The following is a 15,000-nucleotide window of genomic DNA, read 5'->3' as shown; positions in this document are numbered from 1 at the left end:
TATAGAGTGCCTTGCTCCAAGGCTGCAGCCATACCATAATATTATAGAGTGCCTTGCTCCAAGGCTGCAGCCATACCATAATATTATAGAGTGGCTGCTCCAACTTTAATCCCTCTCCTTCTTCCATGCTTGCTCCCAAGCCACTCGTTTGATGTCTATTTCTGGCTTTTTCAATTGTTAAAGTAATGGAATATTAATCTCCCTTTTTTCTATCTCTTATCTCTCTACACTCTCTCTCTCTCTCTCTCTCTCTCTCTTTCTCTCTCTCTCTCTCTCTCTCTCTCTCTCTCTCTCTCTCTCTCTCTCTCTCTCTTCCCCTCTCTCTCTCTCTCTCTCTCTCTCTCTCTCTCTCTCTCTCTCTCTCTCTCTCTCTCTCTCTCTCTCTCTCTCTCTCTCTCTCTCTCTCTCTCTCTCTCACACAGACAGAAAATGGCAGTGCTCTCCACGAAGCAGCTCTCTTTGGGAAGATGGATGTAGTTCGTCTTCTGCTTGACTCAGGTGGGCTTTTCCAGGGGGAAATATAATTAATTATAAATACAAATAAAAAGTGTGTGTGTGTGTGTATACTTGTTTTCCTATCCTTGTGGGGAAAAACAATTTCTTTGTTCTGTCCTTGTGGGGACAATTTAGTGTAGTGATGAGTAGAGTAAGTTAAAGTTAGGTCAGTAGAATGACTCTTGTCTCTACAAACACCAGGGCCCTCATTTATCAATGGTGCGTACGCACAGATATGTGCGTAACCCGTGCGTACGATCATTTCTAAGCAAAGTGTGGGACTTATCAATTTGAACGTGTGCATGACTTTGTGCGTATATTTACGCACAGCTCGGACCATGCTTACCTGCCGCCCAGCGGTAGAATATGGAGACTGCAGACGCGGAAATAAGCTTTTGTGCATTAGTTTGACTGACGTGTTCGGTATGACCCCCCGTAATTCATCATAGTTAATTGTAAAATAGCGACAGTAGTGTAATTATTGTCAAAACCCTATAAATAGCATTTGGAATAGGTCTTTCTTTCCGAATGAATGCAGCATGGTTTATATATAGCGTTATCGGAATACTACGGGGTGTACCGTGTACTGACTGCGCTCCACATAACTCAACTCGTTATTATTTTGCGCATAGATTGCAGAAATACGGGAACGTTTTGATTATATTTAAAAGGCTTTGCCATTGTTAAACGAAATAAGTGGAATTTCGAAGCTGTAAGCAGAATACAAGTCATATGAACACCCACGATATAGTGTTCTTCCCCCTTCCTACTGTATAAGAAATAATTAAAAACGCATTGCAACGAGAACAGAGGTTATTTGTTGAGTTTATGTGTATTACAAAACCCTTGCAATAAATGTGTCTTAAATGAATGAAAAGCATACATGCTCTGGTAGCATATATCGTGTGGGTGATATGACTTGTATTCTGCTTACAGAATTCCACTTATTTCGTTTTACAATGTAAAAGCCCTTTAAATATAATCAAAACTTTCCCGTATTTCTGCAATCTATGCGCAAAATAATAACGAGTTGAGTTCTAACAAAGAACGTATTACATGCTGGGTAGGCTGATAGAGTAAACTGTAAATAAAATAGCCTATAACATTATAAAGGATATGGGCTATAGCAGGGGTTCCCAACCTTTATTCCCCAGAGCCCCATGATTCCTTGGAGACATATAGGAATATGATATGATATAAAGGTATACATGGCAATGTACAGTTTCTACGCCTACAATGTACAGTTTCTACACCTAATGTATATACTCTTTTCTTTCTGGACTCTTTTTGTATCACAAACAGTACTGTAATTGCAAATCTGGTATGTCATAAATGTATAGATGTAGCAGTACTGTCTATCTGTATGTCATGTATGTCATATATGTTACGATGAATTGAAAATGGGGGACCCTGATGTAAACAAGACGAAAGTCTTTCTCTGGTCTGCATCCCCTTAACAATTGTATGTATTGAGCTGTACTGTACTGTACCCATTCTGCAATCTGTTAATTCATTCATTCATTCATTCATACTGGTCCGTCAGCGAGGAGATAGCCCACAGCGGATAGCCATTAAATGCCATTTGAGAATATAGGCTATTAATGCAAAACGACGGCCTATAGCCTATACATATTATTTAATGTTTTCATTAGCGTAAAGATACAACAGCTAGATTAACGATCAAGTTAGTTTACTGTATGCAGGCTTCGCGGGGCTGTGCCATGTGTTATTATATATGCGCAAGTTACTGTTGCATAATGTAGGCTATGGCTGCTATTATATCTAATTTATATAGGCTACCTAATACCGACAACAAAATAGATTGTATGCCTCTACAAATCATATTATACCCGGTAGCCAATCGAACGAAACGAATAAAGGCATCAATATTCCAGCATGGTTATAATGACACACCAACGCCAAACAGTGGTTAACGGTCTTTATTAGTAGTTTGAGCTGTCCAGGCAGAATTGCAGCAATGGTCTTAGGGAGTCGTTGATATCTGACATCACCGTGTACAAGTCCGCCAGCCTGTCGTGTATTTATCCCATAATAACACGCATTGTCTTCTTGGTTCGACAGCGCGTTCAATTATTTGCTTAGACCTCCGTGAACAATCTCGCTCGTGAAGTTTCTCAGAGTTCGCTCGGGTTAGTCCATTATTTCACATCCCATGGGGGTGTTACATTACCATATATGGATAATCATGCACGAGCATTGACGGTAAGAACAAATGGTATTTATCAACACAGAGTGTGCGTACGACCCGTGTACGCACGTGTGATAAATCCCGATTTTTCTGTACGTACACACATTATAAATTCTGTGCTTATGAACGAAAATAGAACACTTTCTAAGAATTGTTGATAAATGAGGGTCCTTTCATGCAGTGAGATCATCTCAAAGAATGGAGTGCACACTCTGTCACCATAGCGACGCCAGTCATCCCGTGTAGACCATACTGTATGAAACACGTGTCAGAGTTAGGGTGATGAGGTTTGGGTGAGGGCTTAGGGAATGATTGTAAGTCAAGGGGATGTCCCCACAGGTGTTTGTGTTCCCTGTGTTCTACCTCTTTTTAAGCTGTACTAGACACATTCTTCTTTTCTTTTCTAACTTCAGCCCAAAGGTGTTCTTGTCTCTTCCATTTATAGGGAGGTGGAGTCTGACGTCACTTTAGTTTCCTATAGGGAGGTGTAGTCTGACGTCACTTTAGTTCCCCGCGCGGTCCACCCGTATAGGGATTTATCATTGGGAAAATGTATTATCGGCTATTGTAATAATTCTGCCTCATGAACATTGGCAAGCTTTCCATTTTTGCACAAAATGAGTTCCCTTCACTAACATTATTGTTTAAGCATTTTTGGTTGAAATAAAATTATACGTAATTATTTTACGATTAATTGCGAATTGTTTCATGTTGAGTTGAGCTATAGATCAAGTTTCAAGTTTCTTTAATAGTTGTCATACAGAAGTACAGAATACTTTTATACAAAATGCTTCTTACTGTTACGCTCCAGAGACTGTGTTAGACAAGATAAGTATGAAATAAAATAAAGTAGCATGTAAAAAGAAGTAAAAATAGAGGTCACAGTGCTCAGTATAGACATATGTACAATGTTCGATGCAGACTAGAAGTAACTGAGTTACCATACAATATACAATATACTATGCAATATACTAATATACAATACTATATAGTGCAAAGCAGAAATGGGATGAGGTACAATTTAGGTACAATTTACAGTAAGGTGTACGAGTTGTAGTGCAAATCCTTTACCAATAAATATAAAGTGTGTTTAGGTGTTCTAAAGTGTGGAGAGTGGGTGCTGCAGTGTGTTGTTTGTTTAAAGTGAGTGTGTGCGTGTGGATGTGTGTGCTGTGTGCATTTGATGGTTGTTGCATAGTGTTTATTGTTCGTTGAGCATACACACAGAAGACAGAAAGGTACACCATGCCAATGTTCATGCTTTATTTGTTTTAAACGAGACGATTTAGAAATGTGTCCATTGGAAATACATTACTATTTCAAGCGAGGTGGACCACTACGTAACCACTACACCTCCCTATAGACCAGGAAGTAACCACTACACCTCCCCGTCTATACTTTCCGTAGCCGCAATTCGCAGGACGCTCTCTGATTGGCCGACGTCAGTTTCTACACTGGTTAGGCTTAGGCACTCTTTCGAAGTAGGTTAAGGTTAGAGTTTGTCTTAGAGCGTGACGGCAAGTTCTTTCGACGGTTAAGCTTAGGCACTCTTTCGAAGTTGGTTAAGGTTAGAGTTTGTCTTAGAGCATGGCGATAGAACGCCAGGTAGTTTGCAGGCTGTTTGACGCGGAAATGGGCAAAGACATAGCTCGTCACGCCATTGGGCAAACATGTCAGTGGCCAATCAGAGAGCGTCAGTCAGTGGCCAATCAGAGAGCGTCCTGCAGAAATGCGGCTACGGAAAGTATAGACGCACACCTCCCTATAGATCACTACTGCCGTGTTCACGTTTCCCAGCTTCCGACTGGGTAAAACCATTCACGACAGCCTCCTAGTGGTAATTCCTACTAGGACATATGGGATTTTTTATAGACCCCGATATCTCCCACTTCGCGTCACGAATTGCGGAAGTATGGATGTGGGCGTTTCATCGAGTCAATGCGTGAAGGCTTCCTAGTTGTAGCAACGAGATGTCCTCTGGTTCTTCCGCTTCTTCCCACGTAACGTGAACGTGGCATAAGTAACCACTACACACCCCTATAGACCAGGAAGTAACCACTACACCTCCCTATAGACCAGGAAGTAACCACTACACCTCCCTATAGACCAGGAAGTAACCACTACACCTCCCTATAGACCAGGAAGTAACCACTACACCTCCCTATAGACTACTACGTAACCACTACAGCTCCCTATAGACCAGGAAGTAACCACTACACTTCCCTATAGACCAGGAAGTAACCACTACACCTCCCTATAGACCAGGATGTAACCACTACACCTCCCTATAGACCAGGAAGTAACCACTACACCTCCCTATAGACCAGGACGTAACCACTACACCTCCCTATAGACCAGGAAGTAACCACTACACCTCCCTATAGACCAGGACGTAACCACTACACCTCCCTATAGACCAGGAAGTAACCACTACAGCTCCCTATAGACCAGGAAGTAACCACTACACCTCCCTATAGACCAGGAAGTAACCACTAAACCTCCCTATAGACCAGGAAGTAACCACTACACCTCCCTATAGACCAGGAAGTAACCACTACACCTCCCTATAGACCAGGAAGTAACCACTACACCTCCCTATAGACCAGGAAGTAACCACTACACCTCCCTATAGACCAGGAAGTAACCACTACACCTCCCTATAGACCAGGAAATAACCACTACACCTCCCTATAGATCAGGACGTAACCACTACAGCTCCCTATAGACCAGGAAGTAACCACTACACCTCCCTATAGACCAGGAAGTAACCATTACACCTCCCTATAGACCAGGAAGTAACCACTACACCTCCCTATAGACCAGGATGTAACCACTACACCTCCCTATAGACCAGGAAGTAACCACTACACCTCCCTATAGACCAGGAAGTAACCACTACACCTCCCTATAGACCAGGAAATAACCACTACACCTCCCTATAGACCAGGAAGTAACCACTACACCTCCCTATAGATCAGGAAGTAACCACTACACCTCCCTATAGACCAGGAAATAACTACTACACCTCCCTATAGACCAGGAAGTAACCACTACACCTCCCTATAGACCAGGAAGTAACCACTACACCTCCCTATAGACAAGGAAGTAACCACTACATTTCCCTATAGACCAGGAAGTAACCACTACACCTCCCTATATACCAGGAAGTAACCACTACACCTCCCTATAGACCAGGAAGTAACCACTACACTTCCCTATAGACCAGGAAGTAACCACTACACCTCCCTATAGACCAGGAAGTAACCACTACACCTCCCTATAGACCACTACGTAACCACTACACCTCCCTATAGACCAGGAAGTAACCACTACACCTCCCTATAGACCAGGACATAACCACTACACCTCCCTATAGACCACTACATAACTACTACACCTCCCTATAGATCAGGAAGTAACCACTACACCTCCCTATAGACCAGGAAGTAACTACTACACCTCCCTATAGACCAGGATGTAACCACTACACCTCCCTATAGACCAGGAAGTAACCACTACACCTCCCTATCGACCAGGAAGTAACCACTACACCTCCCTATAGACCAGGAAGTAACCACTACACCTCCCTATAGACCAGGAAGTAACCACTACACCTTCCTATAGACCAGGAAGTAACCACTACACCTCCCTATAGACCACTACGTAACCACTACACCTCCCTATAGACCAGGAAGTAACCACTACACCTCCCTATAGACCAGGACATAACCACTACACCTCCCTATAGACCACTACGTAACCACTACACCTCCCTATAGACCAGGAAGTAACCACTACACCTCCCTATAGACCAGGACATAACCACTACACCTCCCTATAGACCAGGAAGTAACCACTACACCTCCCTATAGACCAGGAAGTAACCACTACACCTCCCTATAGACCAGGATGTAACCACTACACCTCCCTATAGACCAGGAAGTAACCACTACACCTCCCTATAGACCAGGAAGTAACCACTACACCTCCCTATAGACCAGGAAGTAACCACTACTACACCTCCCGCATAGTTTTTTTTCATAGCCGCATTTTGCGGAGACGCTCTCTGATTGGCCACTGACTGACGCTCTCTGATTGGCCACTGACATGTGTGCCCAATCGCGTGACGAGCTGTGTCTTTGCCCATTTCCGGGTCTAACAGCCTGCAAACTACCTAACGCCTAGTTTATCACTGGTTAAGCTTAGGCGACTCTTTCGAAGTTGGTTAAGGTTAGAATTTGGAATCAGGGCTGGTGTTCTATCGCCCTGCTCTAAGACAAACTCTAACCTTAACCAACTTCGAAAGAGTGCCTAAGCTTAACCGGTGTAGAAACAGGCGTCACACGATTAGGTGCACATGTCACATGAAGTGGACAATCAGAGAGCGTCTCCGCAAAATGCGGCTACGAAAAAAAAATAACGCACACCTCCCTATAGACCAGGAAGTAACCACTACACCTCCCTATAGACCAGGAAGTAACCACTACACCTCCCTATAGACCAGGAAGTAACCACTACACCTCCCGCGTGATTACGAAACCAAGCCGTATTTCTCGGAGACGCTCTCTGATTGGCCGACGCCTGTTTCTACACTGGTTAAGCTTAGGCACTCTTCGACGTTGGTTAAGGTTAGAGTTTGTCTTAGAGCGTGACGGCAAGTTCTTTCAACGGTTAAGCTTAGGCACTCTTTCGAAGTTGGTTAAGGTTAGAGTTTGTCTTAGAGCATGGCGATAGAACGCCAGGTAGTTTGCAGGCTGTTTGACGTGGAAATGGGCAAAGACACAGCTCGTCACGGATTGGGCAAACGTGTCAGTGGCCTATCAGAGAGCGTCAGTCAGTGCCAATCAGAGAGCGTCTCAGAGAAATGCGGCTTGGTTTCGTAAGCACGCACACCTCCCTATAGACCAGGAAGTAACCACTACACCTCCCTATAGACCAGGAAGTAACCACTACACCATTTATCGTTGGGAAAATGGATTATCGGCTATTGTAACAATTCTGCCGCATGAACATTGGCAAGCTTTCCATTTTTGCACAAAATGAGTTTCTTTCTATCACTAACATTATTGTTTAAGCATTTTTGGTTGAAATAAAGGTAGTTATAAGGTTTTTAATTTGTCGTAAAAAAAGAACTACATTTACCAGTAGGCAGCCTGTTGTTAAGTAGGCAGCTGTTGCCTACCTCACGTCACAGCAAGCTGATACATAGCTAGCTAGCTAACGTTAACGTTACCCGCTAAACGTACTAGATGTTAGCATTATGTCTACTGTCGTGAACCATTTTAAATCGGGGCATGTAGTGTTTGGTGAAACAGATACTAGCCACAGATTCAGGGTCAGTTATTTCCCCATTGTACGAATTGTTAAGCTTATGGAATGTAAGGGAAATCTGATCCTAGGTCTGTGACTGACTACAGGCAGGAGGCAGGCTACGCTGTGGTGACGTCAGTCAGCAGCGCCAAATAGCAGTGTAGTTTCCCAGCGAACGAAAACATAAACGTTGTTATTTTGCTGCCTTTACGATTAATTGCGAATATTTTCATGTTGAGCTATAGATTGTGGATAAATACGCACAGAAAGGTACACCATGCCAATGTTCATGCTTTATTTATCTAAAACGAGCCAATTTAGAAATGGTCAATGGGGAAATACATTAAGTGGAACAGAGGGTGGAACAGGAAAAAATGAAAATGACGTAACCACTACACCTCCCTATTGAAGCTCAGTCCTCCTAACATCCACTGCCCAGTCCGTCTGTACCGACCCTGGCTGTCACACGGAGGGGGTGGAGGGTGGGGTGGGATGTAGACTAGGAGACAGTGGGAAGGTGATAACTCGTGGCCTGTCTCGTACTGAGGATCTCATCAGGACTGACAGCGAGGTCGGAGGTCACGGTGATAACCAGGAACCGAAATGGGCTCCCAGAGGAGCTACGACTCCTGTCATAATGAATCACTGTGTGTGGAGAGAGACAGAGAGAGAGAGAGAGAGAGAGAGAGAGAGAGAGAGAGAGAGAGATATGGGGAGAGAGAGATATGGGGAGAGAGAGGAGGGAGAGAGAGGAGAGAGGGAGAGAGGGAGAGAGGGAGAGGGAGAGAGACGGAGAGACGGAGATAGAGGGAGAGAGACGGAGAGACGGGGACATGGGGAGGGAGATAGAGGGAGAGACAGACAGACAGAGATAGAGGGGGAGGTAGGAGAGAGAGAGAGAGAGAATGTTCTCTGGATTAAAAGTCTCTGTGCTCTAACAACTACAGTACATTTATCTTGAAGAGGCCAGCGTTAGAAGTATGGAGCTATTGTCCTTTGATACTGCCCCTCCCTCCCTTGACCCTTCACTTTCCTCTAGCACTTCCTGTTTCCTCCTCTGTCCCGGAGGACTTCCTGTGGGTGGCCATGTTGTTTTGGCCTGGAGTTTGTTTACACCCCAGACCAACACTGGCCAACTCACTTAACCCGTCATGTCCCAAACTGTGTGTGTGTGTGTGTGCGTGTGCGTGTGCGTGTATGTGCTAGCTTCCTATTGTCCATCATGGTCTATTCAGGAAGATGGTTTATAACGTGGAACTGTCAACATCCATTCTACAAATAAAGAATATCCTTGCATGGGCATACAATAGTGGGCTTATATAGTTGCAATGTGTACATAACATAAAGAAACAAAAATTATTACGCAAACTCTATAAATAAATAAAGTGCTTTGCCTCTTATCTATATAATATATTATATAGTTCCTACCTTACATCTGGGCTGAAACTAAAGTGATAAACTAACATTACATAAAGTTAATACTTGCATTTCAAAACGTTAACGTCAGTCTGTTGTTGTATGTACAATCCGTAATAATAATAATAATAATAATAATAATAATAGCTTGAATTTGCATAGCGCCTTTCAAGAAACCCAAGGACACTTTACAAAGCAACAAAAAAAGACACATGAGACATAAGCTAAATAAATAATAAATAATAAATGCGTCTGTCTGTCTGTCTGTCTGTCTGTCTGTCTGTCTGTCTGTCTGTCTGTCTGTCTGTCTGTCTGTCTGTCTGTCTGTCTGTCTGTCTGTCTGTCTGTTTGCACACCGCACCTTGTTTGTAACCTTTATTTTAACTCGAAGGACATTGAGGTTTTCCTCATTTACAATGACGACGAGTTAACACACACATGAGCAACACAATGAAAATATGAAAAGAATAGAAGAAACTAAAAACAATTGCAATTTGACAAACAGAGATTTAACACCAGATGTTTAAAAGCAGAAGCAGATGGGAGGACCTCTAACTTTAGGGTTTGTTGAAGAGCGTTCCATACTCTCCATTTTACCCAGTCTTAACCCTTTCACTGCCACACGACAGAAGGTTAACCCTTTACTATCACACAAACGACGGTCGCCGTCTGTGTATTGTCGCAGTGAAAGGGTTAACCGTTGTGGTAGTGCGGCAGTGAAAGGGGATGACTGTGAGTCATCTTAGCCGTGTTAACTTTACACTGTATATAGTGCGTCTGCCCATCTGATCTGTGTTTGTGTGTGTGTGTGTGTGTGCGCGTGTGCGCGCGCGCGTGTGTGTGTGTGTGTGTGTGTGTGCGTGCATGTCCCAGGGATTGACGCCAACCTGAAGGACAGTCAGGGCCGAACAGCTCTGGAGATCCTGAGAGAACACCCAGCACAGAAGTCCCAGCAAATCACTGCTCTGATACAAGGTAACACACACACACACACGCACACACACACACACACACACGCACACGCACACGCACACACACACACAGACAGATCACATCATATATCACACATAGGCATCAAATATGAACAGATGGTCGATAGCTTTTGAGGACATTTTATGGGTACAGCAAACCTTGTCTCCACTACACTGCCTGGCTATACTTCACAGTGGAGACAGCAGGGGTTTGACCAGCAGGGGGCCTTTCTGTGCGGTTAGTTACCCCACTTCTCAGAGAGCTGCACTGGCTTCCCATCGCCACACACATCCGCTTCAAGGTCTTTGAGCTGCAGCGAGGGGAACGGCTCCCTCCTACCTCCGGTCAATGGTCTTTAACTACACACCCTCAAGACCTCTACACTCTACATCTTCTAACTACACACCCTTAAGCCCCCTACGCTCTGCATCTTCTAACTACACACCCTCAAGACCCCTACGCTCTACATCTTCTAACTATACACCCTCAAGACCTCTACACTCTACATCTTCTAACTACACACCCTCAAGACCTCTACACTCTACATCTTCTAACTACACACCCTCAAGACCCCTACGCTCTACATCTTCTAACTACACACCCTCAAGACCTCTACACTCTACATCTTCTAACTACACACCCTTAAGCCCCCTACGCTCTGCATCTTCTAACTACACACCCTCAAGACCCCTACGCTCTACATCTTCTAACTATACACCCTCAAGACCTCTACACTCTACATCTTCTAACTACACACCCTCAAGACCCCTACGCTCTACATCTTCTAACTACACACCCTCAAGACCCCTACGCTCTGCATCTTCTAACTACACACCCTCAAGACCACTACGCTCTGCATCTTCTAACTACACACTCTCAAGACCCCTACGCTCTGCATCTTCTAACTACACACCCTCAAGACCACTACGCTCTGCATCTTCTAACTACACACCCTCAAGACCCCTACGCTCTGCATCTTCTAACTACACACTCTCAAGACCACTACGCTCTGCATCTTCTAACTACACACCCTCAAGACCCCTATGCTCTGCATCTTCTAACTACACAGCCTCAAGACCCCTACGCTCTGCATCTTCTAACTACACACCCTCAAGACCCCTACGCTCTGCATCTTCTAACTACACACCCTCAAGACCCCTACGCTCTGCATCTTCTAACTACACAGCCTCAAGACCCCTACGCTCTGCATCTTCTAACTACACACCCTCAAGACCACTACGCTCTGCATCTTCTAACTACACACCATCAAGACCCCTACGCTCTGCATCTTCTACACACCCTCAAGACCCCTATGCTCTGCATCTTCTAACTACACAGCCTCAAGACCCCTACAGTCTGCATCTTCTAACTACACACCCTCAAGACCCCTACGCTCTGCATCTTCTAACTACACACCCTCAAGACCCCTACGCTCTGCATCTTCTACACACCCTCAAGACCCCTATGCTCTGCATCTTCTAACTACACAGCCTCAAGACCCCTACGCTCTGCATCTTCTAACTACACACCTCAAGACCCCTCCGCTCTACATCTTCTAACTACACACCCTCAAGACCCCTACGCTCTGCATCTTCTAACTACACACCCTCAAGACCCCTACGCTCTGCATCTTCTAACTACACACCCTCAAGACCCCTACACTCTGCATCTTCTAACTACACACCCTCAAGACCCCTACACTCTGCATCTTCTAACTACACAACCTCAAGACCCCTACGCTCTGCATCTTCTAACTACACACCCTCAAGACCCCTACACTCTACATCTTCTAACTACACAACCTCAAGACCCCTACGCTCTGCATCTTCTAACTACACACCCTCAAGACCCCTACGCTCTGTATCTTCTAACTACACACCAAGTCAAGTCAAGTCAAGAGTTTTATTTGTCACGGCATACGAGTATACAATGAAATGCGGGTGGTCTTGCCCGCAACGATGTGCAATACAGTGGGTACAACATATAATAGAATCCAATACAAAACAAAATTGTGCAATAACAGGTAACAGGTAACATGGTGTGACATCAAAATCGGTATCTGTACATAGTTATTTACTCTCAAGACCCCTACGCTCTGCATCTTCTAACTACACACCCTCAAGACCACTACGCTCTGCATCTTCTAACTACACACCCTCAAGACCCCTACGCTCTGCATCTTCTACACACCCTCAAGACCACTATGCTCTGCATCTTCTAACTACACAGCCTCAAGACCCCTACGCTATGCATCTTCTAACTACACACCCTCAAGACCACTACGCTCTGCATCTTCTAACTACACAGCCTCAAGACCCCTACGCTCTGCATCTTCTAACTACACACCCTCAAGACCCCTACGCTCTACATCTTCTAACTACACACCTCAAGACCCCTACGCTCTGCATCTTCTAACTACACACCTTCAAGACCCCTACACTCTACATCTTCTAACTACACACCCTCAAGACCCCTACGCTCTGCATCTTCTAACTACACACCTCAAGACCCCTACACTCTACATCTTCTAACTACACACCTCAAGACCCCTACGCTCTGCATCTTCTAACTACACACCCTCAAGACCCCTACGCTCTGCATCTTCTAACTACACACCCTCAAGACCCCTCCGCCCTACATCTTCTAACTACACACCCTCAAGACCCCTCCGCCCTACATCTTCTAACTACACACCCTCAAGACCACTATGCTCTGCATCTTCTAACTACACACCCTCAAGACCCCTCCGCCCTACATCTTCTAACTACACACCCTCAAGACCCCTACAATCTACATCTTCTAACTACACACCTTCAAGACCCCTACAATCTACATCTTCTAACTACACACCCTCAAGACCCCTACAATCTACATCTTCTAACTACACACCTTCAAGACCCCTACACTCTACATCTTCTAACTACACACCCTCAAGACCCCTCCGCTCTACATCTTCTAACTACACACCCTCAAGACCCCTCCGCTCTACATCTTCTAACTACACACCTCAATATCTTACCTTACTGTCATGCACTTGTCCTAATAAACTAACCTACACTGTAGCACTCAACACTTTGATGAACATTGTTACTCAGCTGATAGAGTTGTACCCTTCCCGATGACTTGTCGTACAGAACTTGTAAGTCGCTTTGGATAAAAGCGTCAGCTAATCAGGGGTTCCCAAAGTCGGGGTCGCGACCCACAGGAGGGTCGCGAGCCGCCGCGCGCGGGGGGGGGGGGTCGCCAGATGATTTCAATTTATTTTTATTTTTTTGCAGTCAGGCCACTGAACTTAGAAGCAGGCCAGGACAGTGTTTCTAGTTGGAGCAGCGCAATAGTTAGATAACCTAGGTGGGGAACAACCAGGAGATCACTGCAACTCACACAAGTTGGAGAACTATCTCTCTCTCTCTCTCTCTCTCTCTCTCTCTCTCTCTCTCCTCTCTTGCTCTCTCACACACACACAAAAGGAGCTGCATGTGATTGGTCGAGGCTGGACCCTTACAAACAACTGTTGTTGCTAATCATTGACACATGCTAGCCTGTAATAATCCCCCCCAGAAAAATCTACTTTGCATTTGATATATTGCAAATATATGCCATCACACAACTGGCATTTAAAGGGTTAGAATTATTTCCAATATGACATTACAAAAAAACTGAAAATCCATCAAAATCAGTGTTGTTGCTAATCATACATATGTTAGCCTGTTTTTTAACAATATTTTGTGATGCCATCACAAACACTGGCATTTAAAGGGTAAAAATAAAAAAAATGCCTGCACCAGAATACAGGAAATTAAGTCTTTGTAACAAAAAATTTCCTGGTGGGGGACCCCAGACCCCCTGCTTAAAAAGTGGCCAGACTGGGACTATATTTTGCACTATATTTCCTGGCCTGAATGATTTCCCCAGTCCGGCCCTGTTAAAAGCCTCCAAAGCTTATTAGTGTGTGTGCGTTTGAACGTGTGCATGTTTCAACCATACATTTCCATTTATTAAAAAAATATATATATATATATAGTGGGGTCGCGGCTCTCTGACCCCGTCATTTTTCGGTCGTGGCCTGAAAAGTTTGGGAACCCCTGCTCTAGTGTAGCAGTATGTAGTAAGTAGGGTACAGGCCCGGACTGGCCATCGAGATCACCTCACTGCGTTCTGTAGGTTTGGTTGATTGGTTGGTGGGTTGGTTGGTTGGTGGGTTGATGGGTTGGTTGTTGGTTGTTTGTTTGTTTGTTGGTTGGTTTTTTTGTTTGGTTTTTGGTTGGTTGGTTGGTTTGTTAGTTCTTTGGTTGTTAGTTGGTTTTGGTTGATTGGTTTGTTGTTTGGTTGGTTGGTTGGTGGGTTGGTTGGTTGGCTGGTTGGGTTGGTTGATTGGTTAGTTTGTTAGTTGTTTGGTTGTTGGTTGGTTTTGGTTGGTTTGTTAGTTGTTTGGTTGTTAGTTGGTTTTGGTTAGGTTGATTGTGTGTGTGTGTGTGTACAGTATGTGTGCATTTGCTCGATCGCTTCCCTCAGTCACACAGTTGGCCGAGCTCCAACGCTGGATTCATCATCCACACACAACAACTGCACACTTCAGAGCACATCATCCACACACA

The 15,000-nt window shown here is 44.5% G+C and overlaps 1 protein-coding gene across 1 annotated transcript in view; it reads left to right on the top strand.

The window, feature by feature from the left end:
- Window positions 1-15,000, top strand: part of anks1b (ankyrin repeat and sterile alpha motif domain containing 1B) — a 541,227-nt gene that overhangs the window by 318,065 nt on the left and 208,162 nt on the right. Inside the window, 2 exon segments of the mRNA XM_084331050.1 lie at window positions 423-498; window positions 10,304-10,405. Of these exon segments, the coding sequence (XP_084187176.1) occupies window positions 423-498; window positions 10,304-10,405 (178 nt within the window).

This window comes from Notolepis coatsorum (genome assembly GCF_963971535.1).
Source record: "Notolepis coatsorum genome assembly, chromosome: 15".
Taxonomy (NCBI): Eukaryota; Metazoa; Chordata; class Actinopteri; order Aulopiformes; family Paralepididae; genus Notolepis; species Notolepis coatsorum.
This window is presented reverse-complemented; position numbering and strand designations above follow the sequence as displayed.